The sequence below is a fragment of the Bos indicus genome, chromosome 6, assembly GCF_029378745.1.
Source record: "Bos indicus isolate NIAB-ARS_2022 breed Sahiwal x Tharparkar chromosome 6, NIAB-ARS_B.indTharparkar_mat_pri_1.0, whole genome shotgun sequence".
In the NCBI taxonomy this organism is placed as follows: Eukaryota; Metazoa; Chordata; class Mammalia; order Artiodactyla; family Bovidae; genus Bos; species Bos indicus.
In genome coordinates this window covers 89,805,503-89,821,744 of record NC_091765.1, presented here as the reverse complement: position 1 = coordinate 89,821,744, position 16,242 = coordinate 89,805,503, and the positions used below count along the sequence as shown (strand labels likewise).

At 38.9% G+C, this 16,242-nt stretch overlaps 1 protein-coding gene across 7 annotated transcripts in view; it reads right to left on the bottom strand.

The window, feature by feature from the left end:
- The window catches only part of MTHFD2L (methylenetetrahydrofolate dehydrogenase (NADP+ dependent) 2 like), a 147,578-nt gene that overhangs the window by 97,265 nt on the left and 34,071 nt on the right, over window positions 1-16,242 (bottom strand). For all 7 annotated transcript variants that reach the window (XM_070791585.1, XM_019962921.2, XM_070791584.1 and 4 more), the window contains 2 exons: window positions 9,011-9,163; window positions 7,779-7,886 (listed from right to left, as the gene is read on the bottom strand). In XM_070791585.1, coding sequence (XP_070647686.1) covers window positions 7,779-7,886; window positions 9,011-9,163 — 261 coding nt within the window. The remainder of the gene's footprint in view (window positions 1-7,778; window positions 7,887-9,010; window positions 9,164-16,242) is intronic.

Genomic DNA, 16,242 nt, shown 5'->3' with positions numbered 1-16,242 from the left:
AGATAGACATAAATAGGTAAAACCTTCATGCAGAACTATAGTTAGAAATCATCCATTCCTTAAGCTTTTATTATAGAAATCTCTTCTCTTTTACAGCATTTTGCACAATTATGATTAATCATCATTACCTGATTGTTTAGTGATTGTCTTTCCTACTGAACTGTGAGCTCAAGAATATGATTTATTCACTGTCATATTGTGCATCCTTAGCGAGAAAGAAATCAGCCCCTGTGTAAGAAGGCAGTATTACATTGCAGCAGCATGAGGAAAAAAAATAGTCTAAACAAAATGATAAATTTTAAATGTTTTACTGGAAAAATGCTGTGACCTCTTTCAATTAATGCTGTTGTTAACAACTCCCTTCTCTTCCCAGTATACAAAGATCTCCTCCTGATGGTCATGAGGCATTCTCCTCTCTTGTGATCTGATTCTTGGGGGAAGGGGTGTCATAAGTTATGCTTATATATAAATGTCTATAATGTTAAAATATGAAGGAGTTAGTGTGTAGTAAGCACCTAGCTACTTCTCTCCCTCCTCCTCACTATACAGGGAATTTTTTTCCCCTCAATAAATAGCAATATTTTATTTTAAATCCCTAGCCTGCAGTCTTATTTTCTATAATACAGGCTCATGTTGTTGTTCAGTCACTAACTGTGTTTGACTGTTTGGGATCTTGCAGACTCCAGTATACCATGCTCCCCTGTCCTTCACTATCTCACGGAGTTTCTCAAGCTCATATCCATTGAGTCAGTGATGCTATCTAACCACTTCATCCTCTGCTGCCTTCTTCTCCTTTTGCCTTCAACCTTTCCTAGCATTAGGGTCCTTTCCAAAGAATTGCATCTTTTCCAATGATGTGAAGGCATCAGGTGGCCAAAGTATTGGAGCTTTGGCTTCAGCATCAGTCCTTCCAATGAGTATTCAGGGTTGATTTCCTTTAGGATTGACTGGTTTGATCTCCTTGCAGTCCAAGGGACTCTAGAGAATCTTCTCCAGCATCACAATTCAAAAGCATCAATTCTTCGGTGCCAATAGGAGACACTAATAAACTGTTATTGATTCATTGACTAGTTGCATTATTACATGCCAATCTCAGGGCTAAATTTCAGAGATAGAAACAGCCCAAGAAGAAATATTTGTCATTAAGCAGCTCATGTTTACTATGCATGTGTAGAAAAGGGGAATAGGTAGACAATCAAGACGTAACAGAATTAGTATTGTGATGGCAGCATAGATAACATTTAAGAATTAGATTTGGTGCACATCATGAAAGATGGGTGGAAGGTGAGAGGAAAGCAGGTGAGGGATGAGAAGAAGCATTCCCTGCCTAGGGAACAGTGTATGTAATGGAAAGGCGGTTTGGAAGAGGTGGTGTGTTTGGGGAATAATATGTAGTTCTATGAAGCTTCAGCAGAAGGTACCAAAGGGGACTTGATGGGAGAAATGGCTGAAAATGCTGGTGGAGCAGAACACAACAACCTTACAAGTCATGCTTTGAACTATTGGGCTTATAGACATTAGAAAAGGGATGTTTTGTGCTGCTAATTAAACAAATGCCTGGTGCTCTGAGGTCAGGATGAAACAGAGAAAATGAAAGGGAAAGAAAAGGATTTGAACTTCATTTCATTTTTTTATACACTGTTTAGTGTTAGTAGTCATGTATGGATGTGAGAGTTGGACTATGAAGAAAGCTGAGCACCGAAGAATTGATGCTTTTGAACTGTGGTGTTGGAGAAGACTCTTGAGAGTCCCTTGGACTGCAAGGAGATCCAACCAGTCCATTCTGAGGCTCAGTCCTGGGTGTTCTTTGGAAGGAATGATGCTAAAGCTGAAACTCCAGTACTTTGGCCACCTCATGTGAAGAGTTGACTCATTGGAAAAGACTCTGATGCTGGGAGGGATTGGGGGCAGGAGGAGAAGGGGATGACAGAGGATGAGATGGCTGGATGGCATCACTGACTCAATGGACGTGAGTTTGAGTGAACTCCAGGAGTTGGTGATGGACAGGGAGGCCTGGGGTGCTACAATTCATGGGGTCACAAAGAGTCGGACATGACTGAGCGACTGAACTGAACTGAACTGAATGTTAGTTTCAACAGTGTCACTAACAGTTCCAGCTGCCCAATGTGAGGATATGTGGTATTTTTCCAAGTACAGTGCTTTCCAGATACTAGCTGGCTGAATTTCAGATACTCTGAAAATGAAACAGTACTCCTACTATTCAACACAGAAAATGAGACTGCAAAAAGCATTTGTTCTTTGCTATTGCTTTCCACTAAACAAACTCAAAGCTATAATTCAGTGACGCCAACTCAACATGGAGGAATCACAAGACATAATATCCCCAATATCTTACCGTGAGTACTTCTACCTTAGGAACAGTGGGATGGGAGGAATAAAGACTATATGCCTGGTGTCCACCTGCCCCAGTTTGGCAATGGTTCATTCCACAGAGGCAGGAAAAGTCCACCTCACTCCCCTGGCAACAAGACCAAGAATCTCAGTCTCGTGACTGAGACTTTGTGATTGCTTTGCCTGACTCCTATCCCAGGCATTCCTTTTTGGCTCCTCTCTTTGAAACTGGAGGGCACCTGGGCCAACCTAGCACTGGGCTGAGCTTAATCACACATAGCTCTCATATCACATTGCACTGCCTGGAACATCCACTCCTGTATTACCACCTGAAGGCCCCAATAATGCTTCCAAAGTGGCAAAAATGTTCATTTTTCACAACTGGAGCCAATTTTCACAAAGGCAAGGCATTCCACTGACAAAATATCTTGAGGTTTTTCCATTTATATAGGATGTTCCTTGAATTAAAAAAAAATGTACCTGATTTATAGAATTTGCAGCAGATGGGCAGCTTGAGTGCAAAAGCTGAATATCAATGAGGAACCTGAGCTTTAAGAAAACATGGTGTCCTGAAGATGCAATCTCTCATCTTCTGGAGACAGGGGTGTGTGTGCTCAGTTGCTTCAGCAGTGTTTGACTCTTTGACAGCCCATGGACTGTAGCCCTCCGGGCTCCTCTGTCCATGGGATTCTCCAGGCAAGAATACTAGAGTGGTAGCCATTCTCTTCTCCAGGGCATCTTCCCAATCCAGGGATCGAACCCAGGTTTCTTACGTCTCCTGCACTGGCACAGGTTCTTTACTACTAGTGCTAGCCAAGTCTTTTTCAACACTCTACCACTCCCCACCCTAGTGTTTCAATGAGAATATGTACTGAATGCATATTGCACAAACAAGATCAAGAATATCCCTAGGTCCATAGGACTCTAAGTAAAATCTTCCATAATGCTCTTTTAAAAAATCCCAGCACTAATGCCACTGCAATAGTACCACAACCTCACCATATGTCTTCTAGTGCGATTATCTTTGGCTTTAAAACACAAATGAGTCATTAGGGCTTTGAATCTTTTCTGGCAAAGAAATACAATGTGAGGTGATGCTCAGCATTGTGAGTGTCATCAGAACAAGGTCTATCGATAGGAATTTGCCCAGTTAATCCTCCTTCATTATCTCCACTAGCTAACAATGCACATGCAGTCACTCCACATAATCACTGCTCTAACAGACATGGACATTTGAAATATTATCTTTCCCACAGATTCCAGGTTTTCAGTGAGCAGCTCACAACAATTCATTATACTAATCATATATGTCACCATATTCCTATTAAATGTGCATGAGATTAAACACCACCCGTGTTATGAATTGACCAATATCAGTTACAATATATTACCTTTTTCCACCCATGTTGTAAATTGACCAATATCAGTTACAATATATTACCTCTTTCCACCCATGTTGTAAATTGACCAATATCAGTTACAATATATTACCTTTTAGATACTATAATTATAAAGGGCACCTAAAGTGAAAGTGAAAAGTGAAAGTGAAGTCGCTCAGTCGTGTCCGACTCTTCATGACCCCATGGACTGTATCCTACCAGGCTCCTCCGTCCATGGAATTTTCCAGGCAAGAGTACTGGAGTGGGTTGCTAGGTCCTTCTCCAGGGGAATCTTCCTAACTCAGGGATTGAACCCGGGTCTCCCGCACTGCAGGCAGACGCTCTACCCTCTGAGCTACCAGAGAAGCCCAAAGGGCACCTAGGTGCCACTATAATAAATGCAAATTTAACCACCTGGCATGTAAGTAACCAGTACTATATCTAATTCTGCTTTTATTCAATTTTTAACATGCATTCAAGTGAACATATCTTGCAAAACAAAGTACAGAATATTTATAAAGTCAATGTGTTTTACAACATAGGAAAATCTACTTTTAAATTGCATAAAGAGGAGGGAAATTGACTTTCTTAGACTTAGGTATTTTATAGACAAATGATTCAAAATTGAAATTTATCAAGAAATTAGCACACAATATGTTAATAATATAAAGTACAATTTGTAAAATTATAAATCATACTTCTAATAGTTTATAAACTTTATAAATTTTACATTTATGCAAATTATTACAACAAAGACTAGATATCATCCAAATAAAGGCAAACAGAAAACCCACCACAAAAAAAAAATAAAATTTCAAATGAAGGTTAAAAATTCATCATTAACCTTGGATTATGTTACTCTAAACTTTTTCATCTGCATGGCCATAGGTTATTGCCTTAAGCATAATAATAGAAATAATAGTAATAGCCATGGGTAACATGTACCAAGGGCTTACTTAACTTACTGTCTCAGGCACTGTGAGTAGTGCTTCACATTCAAATCTAATTTAGTTTTTACGATAACCCAGCAAAAAAGATACAAATGAGGGAAGTGGAGGCTTACACAGATTAAATGACTTGTCCAAGGATACAGGGCTTGGTGGGAGAGGGGTCTGACTTCAAAACTATCCTCCTAACCAGACAGTCAGCACCCAGCCCCCAGCTCTGTACACTGTTTCCTTGAATGGCCTTGGGTAAGTTACTGAAGTTTCTAAAGTTCATTTCCTTTAGCTACAAAATGTGAATATGAATATATTCCAGATTATTGAGAACAAAATAAGATAGATCATGAGAAAGTGCTGTGCAAATAATGAAGTTGCATAATGTTGCTTGATATGTTACTGATGAAATAAGATAACAATGTGTTGAAAATGAAGAAAAACCTGCCGAGTGACTCTTGGTCAAAATCTTCCAACAAAAATGGTATACTTAGGTAAATCTTCCTGGTTATTTTACCTTGCTTAACAGAAACTATTAAATAAAGGCAAATATGACTCAATATCATTATTACATCCTAAGAGATACATGCTGCTGCTGCTAAGTCGCTTCAGTTATGTCCAACTCTGTGCGACCCCATGGACTGCAGCCTACCAGGCTCCTCCGTCCATGGGATTTTCCAGGCAAGAGTACTGGAGTGGGGTGCCATTGCCTTCTCCGTAAGAGATACATAGATGAGCACTAACAGACTATGTTAGAAGTGAATAATTAAGCTAGAGATACATCTACACTACATCTCTTTGTAGGCTACCATCTCAAAGTTCATACTACCAGATTTGGTCTTTTGAACAGCTCTTCAAAACTCAGACTTTTAAAATAATTAATTAATGAACTTTTGGCTGTGCTGGGTCTTCCTCGCTGCATAGGCTTTCTCTAGTTGTGGTAAGCAGGGGCTACTCTTTGTTGTGGTGCACAGGTTTCTCATTGCAGTGGTTTTTCTTTTTGCACAGCACAGGCTCTAGGCACGCAGGCGCAGTAATTGTGGGGCACAGGTTTAACTGCTCTGGGGTACATGGAATCTTCCTAGACCAGGGATTGAACCCATGTCCCCTGCATTGGCAGGCAAATTCTTAACCAGTGGACCACTGGGGAAGTCCAAAACTAAGGCTTTTTAAAGTTACTATGAGTCACTATCAGGCCCAAGATAACTTTTATCCTCATACACATTTTGATCTGGTAATATTTAAGTCCTTAATCCCAGGAAGGAAAAACAATATTTAATTCTCATAATTCATCACTTTGCATAAGTGATATGTTATCATTGGGTTTGTTTTTCCACTGGGCTTCACGGTTTAAAAAAATATTTCACATGCATTATGTCAACCAAGGTCATAAAATTAGTATAGTTGACCCTTGAACAATGTGGAGGTTTGGAACACCCACCCTTTGTGCAGTTGAGAATCCACCTATAACTTTATAGTCAGCCACTGTATTCACGGTTCCATATTCACTGATTCAACTAACCACAGAGTGTATAGTACTGTAGTATGTAAATGCTTAGTGAAAAAAATATAAATGGACTGTGCAGTTCCAACCTGTGTTGTTCAAGAATCAACTGTATTTGAAAATGTTAGAACAGGAAACTGAAATTCACCAAGGTAATAATGGTAAAAAAAAATCTTATATCCATGCATTGGTGGTGTGTTTTAGTGAGATGGTATACATGGGTATACAGATATCTATCAACATGTGATATTTATGCATCTAGTATGTATCTAGTCTTTCCACCTTTCTTTTTTTAATATTTTAATTTTTTAATTGGAGGATACTTGCTTTACAATGTTGTGTTGGTTGCTACTGTACAACAATGTGAACCAGTCATAAACATACATGTATTTCCTCCTTCTTGAGCCTCTCTAGCACCCATCCCCATCTCACCCCTCTAGGTTGTCACAAGGGGTGCCCTAGAGGGTGACCTGTGGAGCTCCCTGTGCTACACAGCAGCTGCCCACTGATTATCTATTTTACACGTTATGTATATATTGCAACGCTGCTCTCTCAGTTTGTCCTACTCTTTCCTTCCCCTGCTGTGTCCACAAGCGTCCTCTACATCTGCATCTATGTTCCTGCCCTGCCAACAGGTTCATTAGAACTATTTTTCTAGATTCCATATATATGTGTTAATGTATGATATGTGTTTTTTCTCTTTATGACTTCATTCTGCATAACGGCCCTAGGTTTATCCACCTCACTAGAACTGACTAAATGCATTCTTTTTTATGGCTAGTAATATTCCATAGTATATACATACCACAACTTCTTTATCCATTTATCTGTGGATAGATATCTAGGTTGCTTCCATGTCCTAGCTATTGTAAATAGTGTTGCAATGAACATTGCGGTACATGTGTCTTTTTTAATTGTGGTTTTCTCAGGCTATATGCTCAGGAGTGGGATTGCTGGGTCACATGGTAGTTTTATTCTTCATTTTTTAAGGAACCTCCATATGATTCTCCATAATCTCTATATGTTTAAGGATATGAAAGAAGTACATATAGCCAAAAGAAAAAAATAGGAACAAAGAGACCACATATTTCTAGCAATTCTTTTATACATTATCAAGGCATTCATGTCATTAGATGGAGTAGGAAGTGGCAACCCACTCTAGTATTCGTGCCTGGAAAATTCCATGGACAGAGGAGCCCAGCAGGCTACAGTCCATGGGGTCGCAAAGGATCAGGTATGACTGATCAACTGAGCACGTGTGCACACATGTCATTAGATGAAGAATAAGGGAAACCGTTATTGCATTCAGTTCAGTTCAGTTCAGTTCCTCAGTTATGTCCGACTCCTCGCGACCCCATGAATTGCAGCACGCCAGGCCTCCCTGTCCATCATCAACTCCCGGAGTTCACTCAAACTCACATCCATCAAGTCGATGATGCCATCCAGCCATCTCATCCTCATCCCTTCTCTTCCTGCCCTCAATCCCTCCCAGCTAAACCCACAAATATGCTAAATCACATTTCCAAATACATTTTTATTTGAAGAGCTTAGGAAGTGAGAAGATTGTATTAATAAGAGTGCATAGAATCTCCAAGTGGCACCTACCTCCTGGCCGTTCGTGTTCTCCATCTGTGTGTAAGAGCATGGCAATGGGCATCCCTACATTCTTGGATCTTCCAGCCACAACAACATTTTTTCCAAATGTTTCAATTCCTTAAAACACAGAGTTTGATTTAAATGAAGAATAAACAAGAAGAAGTAATCATCTGAACAGCCAACTGAAATATTCTTTAAAAACCTCTAATTAAATTTGAATTATTTTGTGAATTGTCTATAATGTTCCAAAATTCATTATTTAAAAATATTTCTTTTTATACTTTTTGGTTTTGTCACTTTTCCTCTCATTATATCCTCATAAAAAAAAAAACCCACAAACATTTTCAAGTTGTCATTAAATTATTTTAAACATTAAAATTCACATGAAGAGGTAGAACTGTGAAGACTTAAAATATATTAACTATTAATTATAAAACAGGCAAGGTACAACAATGTCAAGGTTAACTGGCAACCAAACTTTGACCAAATCTAGGACAAAATGAAGTTGAGAAAAGTATTTTTCATAAAATGTACGCGGTTTACTTCATAGGAGAGAAGCACTAAATGTACGGATTTAGAAAGATCTGAAAGGTAAAGCTTACAGATTTCATACACTTAACCTCTTTGGGGCATAGTTTTTTCATAAGTAAAATGAAAAAATTAGAATTAAAGTTTTATAACTATTAAAATTCTATGAATATAATTCTAGGATCTGCTTTCCCTTGCAAGTTCTCTTTCTCAGTAGAAAAGAACAGACTGGGATGAGGAGATGCGGCCAGAAATGTAAGTGACAGTGATACAGGCAGGGGAACCATCACCTGCCTGCTTGAGGGTCTTTGAGAGCATTATTTTATTTAGAGCACAGCTCAAGGGCAAGTGTCTACAATGAAAACCTAGGTCATTAGAGATGGCTCCAAATGTTCAGCACATTTTGTTTTTAAAGGTACGGAAAAACATAACACATTTTGAAAAATGCATATCAAAATACCTTAAGTTTATAGTTTTAAAGTAGGGAGATAAATCTATTATTTGGAAAATGCACTCCCTGAAAGCTGAAACAGCGGTTACTTGTAACCTGATACCAGTTCTTCTTTTATCTTATTTCAGATTATTCTTCAATTTCTATACCTTTATCTATTCCTGTAGACTGAAGTTTAATGGCTTATTTTCTTTCACCCTTTCCATCAAGGCAATGCACAAATGCTCATGTGGCACTTAGCACCTATGTCCCATAGACCAACCTGTTCTTCTGATAATTTCCCAAACAGCACTAGCAGTGGCAGGTATGAGGGAATGTTGATCAAGACACAGTCTTCCAATGTTAATAATATGAAATCCATCTACATCTTTTTCAGGGGCTATTCCATTGCAAACTGTCCGCTCATCCATATGGTCTGGAAGTAAATAAAATTGATTTAATTTTACCATTGTTATTTATTTGGAAGCCTGAAAAATTTTATGCGAGGGCCTTCAGCCAGATCACTTGTGGCTCAGCTTCAGTTAAGATATACAATGATTACTCTATTCCTTCTCTTGCCAGGAAAATATTAAGTCAAGGTGCTCTTGACCAATAGCTGTAATTAACTTCTGTAAGAGTATATGCAGGTACAGAACCAGAAGTGACTAGCCTGGTAAAAAGGAAAAATCTGTAAAATAAAACAATACCAATGAGATCTGGGAATGGTTAGATGATAAAGCTTTGCTGCATAAGTTGGCACATTTAAATCTATGTTTTTCCTATACAAAATATTTCCATGAATAAGCTTCTATTGAATATTGCTAGCATTATAGGTTAAAAGGGCCATTAGTGTCAAAAATAGCCGTAACATCATTAATGCCTAGCTTCTTCCCAAATGACATAAAAGAAAAGCAAATAAACCACACACACACACACACACACACACATCATTTCCCTGAAGCATTTTTACACTGAAATACAAAATATTATTATGGTTTTCTTTATGAAGGGAAAAGAACATTACTTGAGTTATGAATTAACCAAATGAGATTTGAGATGCCAATCATCTCATTTTGAAAAGTAGGCTCTTAATACTATTCTGTACAGTATAGCTTAGGTTACCCTAAACCCAACAATTAACCCACATGCCTAAAATACTGAAATAAAGGTGTATATTCTATATAAAAGTTGATTTATGCATTATACAATGAATGCCACTTATACATAATTTTTTAAACATTATCAATGCCTAAGTTCTAATTGTTTTCAGAGAGCCATGCTTTGGTGTCTTTTATCTTTTGTATCCTAAAAGGGACACTATTACCATCTTACATTCAATGGAGCTTATTTAGATTGGAGCTACTTCAAATAGCTCCAATTTGCCATTATTAGACTGCCAAAGTCCTTATATATGTAAAAGGCACAATTCAGTTCAGTTCAGTTCAGTCGCTCAGTCTTGTCCAACTCTTTGCGACCTCATGAATTGCAGCACGCCAGGCCTCCCTGTCCATCACCAATTCCCAGAGTTCACTCAGACTCACGTCCATCAAGTCAGTGATGCCATCCAGCCATCTCATCCTCTGTCGTCCCCTTCTCCTCCTGCCCCCAATCCCTCCCAGCATCAGGGTCTTTTCCAATGAGTCAACTCTTCACATGAGATGGCCAAAGCACTGGAGTTTCAGCTTTAGCATCATTCCTTTCAAAGAAATCCCAGGGCTGATCTCCTTCAGAATGGACTGGTTGGATCTCCTTGCAGTCCAAGGGACTCTCAAGAGTCTTCTCCAACACCACAGTTCAAAAGCATCAATTCTTCAGCACTCAGCTTTCTTCACAGTCCAACTCTCACATCCATACATGACCACTGGAAAAACCACAGCCTTGACTAGATGGACCTTTGTTGGCAAAGTAATATCTCTGTTTTTCAATATGCTATCTAGGTTGGTCATAACTTTCCTTCCAAGGAGTAAGCGTCTTTTAATTTCATGGGTGCAGTCACCATCTGCAGTGATTTTGGAGCCCCCAAAAATAAAGTCTGACACTGTTTCCACTGTTTCCCCATCTATTTCCCATGAAGTGATGGGACCGGATGCCATGATCTTCGTTTTCTGAATGTTGAACTTTAAGCCCACTTTTTCACTCTCCTCTTTCACTTTCATCAAGAGGCTTTTGAGTTCTTCACTTTCTGCCATAAGGGTGGTGTCATCTGCATATCTGAGGTTATTAATATTTCTCCTGGCAATCTTGATTCCAGCTTGCGCTTCCTCCAGCCCAGCGTTTCTCATGATGTACTTTGCGTATAAGTTAAATAAGCAGGGTGACAAAATTCAGCCTTGATGTACTCCTTTCCCAATTTGGAACCAGTCTGTTGTTCCATGTCCAGTTCTAACTGTTGCTTCTTGACCTGCATACAAATTTCTCAAGAGGCAGGTCAGGTGGTGGTATGCCCATCTCTTTCAGAATTTTCCACAGTTTATTGTGATCCACACAGTCAAAGGCTTTGGCATAGTTAATAAGGCCGAAGTAGATGTTTTTCTGGAATTCTCTTGCTTTTTCTATGATCCAGTGGATGTTGGCCATTTGATCTCTGGTTCCACTGCCTTTTCTAAATCCAGCTTGAACATCTGGACCTTCAAGGTTCAGGTACTGTTGAAGCCTGGCTTGGAGAATTTTGAGTATTACTTTGCTAGCCTGTGAGATGAGTGCAATTGTGTGGTAGTTTGAACATTCTTTGGCATTGCCTTTCTTTGGGATTAGAATGAAAGCTGCCCTTCTCCAGTCCTGTGGCCACTGCTGAGTTTTCCAAATTTGCTGGCATACTGAGTGCAGCACTTTCACAGCATCATCTTTTAGGACTTGAAATAGCTCAACTGAAATTCCATCACCTCCACTAGCTTTGTTCGTAGTGATGCTTTCTAAGGCTCACTTGAGTTCGCATTCCAGGATGTCTGGCTCTAGGTGAGTGATCACACCATGTGATTATCTGGGTAATTAAGATCTCTTTTGTATAGTTCTGTGTATTCTTGCCACCTCTTCTTAACATCTTCTGCTTCTGTTAGGTCCATATCATTTCTGTCCTTTATCGTGCTCATCTTTGCATGAAATAGTCCCTTGGTATCTCTAATTTTCTTGAAGAGATCTCTAGTCTTTCCCATTCTGTTGTTTTCCTCTATTTCTTTGCACTGATCACTGAGAAAGGCTTTCTTATCTCTCCTTGCTGTTCTTTAGAACTCTGCATTCAAACAGGTATGTCTTTCCTTTTCTCCTTTGCCTTTTGCTTCTCTTCTTTTCACAGCTGTTTGTAAGGCCTCCTCAGACAACCATTTTGCCTTTTTGCATTTATTTTTCTTGGGGATGGTCTTGATCCCTGTCTCTTGTACAATGTCTCTGTACAGTGTACAGATTCAGGCACTCTGTCTATCGGATCTGATCCCCTGAATTTATTTCTCACTTCCACTGTATAATCATAAGGGATTTGATTTAGGGTCATACCTGAATGGTATTAAATTGATTTACTCATAGCTTTCTCAATTGATGGCAATTCCATCCTTCTGTGTTATACAGATATCATGCTTACTTGCTAGAAAAATCTGAAGTCATTCTGAACAATTTCTTTCACACGGAATATCTAATCAAAAAAACTTTATTGGTTCTTCCTTCACATCACATATAGCACTTCACTGGTCTCACCATGTCTACTCTGGTTCAGTTCAGTTCAGTTCAGTTACTCAGTCGTGTCCAACTCTTTGTGACCCCATGAATTGTAGCACGCCAAGCCTCCCTGTCCATCACCAACTCCCAGAGTTCACTCAGACTCACGTCCATCGAGTCAGTGATGCCATCCAGCCATCTCATCCTCTGTCGTCCCCTTCTCCTCCTGCCCCCAATTCCTCCCAGCATCAGAGTCTTTTCCAATGAGTCTACTCTTCACACGAGTTGGCCAAAGTATTGGAGTTTCAGCTTCAGCATAAGTCCTTCCAATGAACACCCAGGACTGATCTCCTTTAGGATGGACTGGTTGGATCTCCTTGCAGTCCAAGGGACTCTCAAGAGTCTTCTCCAATACCACAGTTCAAAAGCATCAATTCTTCGGCACTCAGCTTTCTTCACAGTCCAACTCTCATATCCATACATGACCATATGGAAAAACCACAGCCTTGACTAGACGGACCTTTGTTGGCAAAGTAGTATCTCTGCTTTTCAGTATGTTATCTAGGTTGGTCATCTAAGTTATCTAGGTTTCCTTCCAAGGAGTAAGCATCTTTTAATTTCATGGCTGCAATCACCATCTGCAGTGATTTTGGAGCCCCAAAAAATAATGTCTGACGCTGTTTCCACTCTGGTTCAAGAAGCCATTAGTTCTCCTGTGAATTCTTGTAACAGCTAATTCTCTAGCTAATTGTTTCTATATTTGCATCCATATAATCTGTTCTCAAAATAGCAGAGGTTTTATTTTTGAAATGCATGTTTGATCACACCACTCTTCTCCTCAAAACCCTGCTCTTCTTGCTATTCCTCTAATATATCAGGCATCTCCTAGCTTGGTTATTGCTCCTCTGTCTGCCTGCAGGCTTTACCAAAAAAACTGTCGATTTGGCTAAATCCTTCTCTTTTTTCAAATCTTTGTTTAAATTCCACATTCTCAGTAATAGTATTCTGACCATGTTATTTCAACATTAGGTTCCATGTCTAATAATGTTGAAATTGTTTATATTGGACCAAATTTCTCAATGAAAACAACTATAAACATTGGAAAAATAAATTAAAAAATAACTATCACAGATGTATTGTACAGTACAAAAAATAAAGCCAATATTTTGTAATAACTGTAAATGAAGCATACAATTTTTAAACATTTTCAAAAAATACAACTCTCTGAAAGCACTGAAGAGTTACTTGAAACAGATTTGGAAGAGAATGGACATCTGAAGGAAATGTCACTGGATGAGTTTCCCATTTGAGAGGTTTTTCTAGACCGAATTTGGATAAGAATCTGTGTTCTTCCTTGCTTAAGGAATCAAAGGACAAAGTTTGGGGCTGCTACAGAAGTTGGAAATTGAAGGGATATATCTATCCAGGAAAAGGGAAAACCACAGAGGGGAGAGTCAAATTGTGTCTATGCTGCTGCTAAATCGCTTCAGTCATATCCGACTCTGTGCGACCCCATAGACGGCAGCCCACCAGGCTCCCCCGTCCCTGGGATTCTCCAGGCAAGAACACTGGAGTGGGTTGCCATTTCCTTCTCCAATGCATGAAAGTGAAAAGTGAAAGTGAAGTCTCTCAGTCGTGTCTGATTCCTAGCGACCCCATGGACTGCAGCCTACCAGGCCCCTCCGTCCATGGGATTTTCCAGGCAAGAGTACTGGAGTAGGTTGCCATTACCTTCTCCGAATTATGTCTATAATTTCTTCTCAAAACTCTGATTGACCCCTGGACAATACACATAACAGGCAAACCCCAAGAAGCCCATCCAAAGCTAAGAGAACTAAACGGAATGCATCTGTGGCTCAACAAGGGCAAAGCAAAGCCTGAAGTCTTAAATGTGACAGGCATTCACACACACAGAAACTTTTACAGCAAACATTATACTTTATAATGAAATATAGATTCTTTTCCCGAGATCAGAAAGTGGCAGAAGTGTCCATACCCACCATTTCTAATTCAGTATTTTATTGGAGATCGTAGCTGGTATAACAAGAGAAGGAAAATTTAAAAAAGAAGTCTAAAGATCAGAAAGGATGATGTAAAACTCTCTCACCACAGATGGTTGTTTATATAAAATATTGTAAAGAATATACATGACAACAAAAGAACAAATAAAGTGAATTTAGCAAGATCACAGAATATAAAGTCCATATCCAGAAAAATAAATTGCATTCTGTATACAAGAAACAACTAAAATATGAAATTTTAAAAATTCTATTTACAATAACTCAGATCAGAAAATACTTAGGAATAAATTTTAAAATTTAGGGCATGATTTTTATAATGAAAACTATACAATGTTGCTGACAGATGACCTAAATAAATGGAAGGTGTACTGTATTCAGGAGTCCTGATGGCTCAGATGGTAAAGAATCTGCCTGCAATGCAGGAGACTCAGGTTCCATTCCTGGGAAGATCCCCTGGAGAAGGGAATGGCTACCCACTCATAGGTTGGAAGACTCAATAATATTAAGATGTCAGTTCTTCCAATTTGATCTATTGATTCAACATAATTGCAAACACAACCCAGTGAAGTTTTTTGGTAGAAGTTGACAAACTGATTCTAAAATTTATATGGCTATGCAAAGGACTTAGGACATCTAAAGAAATCTTAAAAATGAACAAAAAGGACTTAGGATACCTGACTTTAAGACTTGCTACAAAGCTACCATAATCAGCACAGAGTGGGGCTGGTATGAAAGTGAAAGTGTTAGTCACTCAATCATGTCCAACTCTCTTTGACCCCATGAACTGTAGCCCACCAGACTCCTCTGTCCATGGGCTTTTCCAGGCAAGAATACCCAAGTGGGTAGCTGGTGTAGGGATAGACAAATAGATCAATGGAACAGAATAGAGAGCCCAACTTTAGATGGACATTTACACAGTCATTTGAATATTTGCCAAAAAAAGTTGCCAAAAGCAATTTAATGAGAGAAGGAAAGCATTTTCAACAAATAACACTTGAATAATTTGACAGTCATATAGGGAAAAAATCAACAACAACAAAGAGACACAATCCTTACTTCATTCTGTGAAGGAGAAAATTTGCCATATCAAAATGTGTCTCTTTGACATGAGGATTACATTTTATCTCCCTCTTTAAATTCTTTAGCTGCCTAAAGAATTTAGATGAAGGAGTTTTTCCCAGAACAGAGGTACAGAGGTATCACCAGAAATATCTGCAAAGAATATGCGCTAGGAGTGCTGGGGGAACTCTAGGCAGGGCCTAGAAATCATGTGTGTCCCACTGTCTCTGCGTAGCCCAGCAAACATTTGCTTACTAAACATTTGCTTTTCTGTCTTCAGGTGAATTGCCTTCCTCTCTTCTGAAGTCCCAAACCTAACTGCCAAGAGAAACTGGGGGATGTAAGGAAACATGCATGTTTGGAGTATTTTATTTGTCTGCCACAAAAAAAAAAAAAAAAAAAAAAACAGATCTAAACTAGGGGTTGGCAGAATTATAATAATGTCAGAAGACATGGGCTGGGAAAGGCTCTCTGAGCCAGTGGCATTTAAGCTAAGACCTGAAAGCTGGAAAAGAATTTAGCCCTGGTACATTTGATAACCAATGTAGTAAAGAGATCAGAGGCTCAATAAAGTCCAATTCAAATAATAAAATGGGCATTATCTTAACATGTCCTCTGTATAATAAATACTCCAAAATAAAAATATAACATCCCAAGTACTCCCCGAACACCCTGATCCTCTTTACCATGCTCTACCTTTCTTTTTTTCCATAGCATATCAACTTCTAAAAAATATACAGTAATTACTTATTATGTTTATTTTTTATTGTCTATCTCCCCTACTACT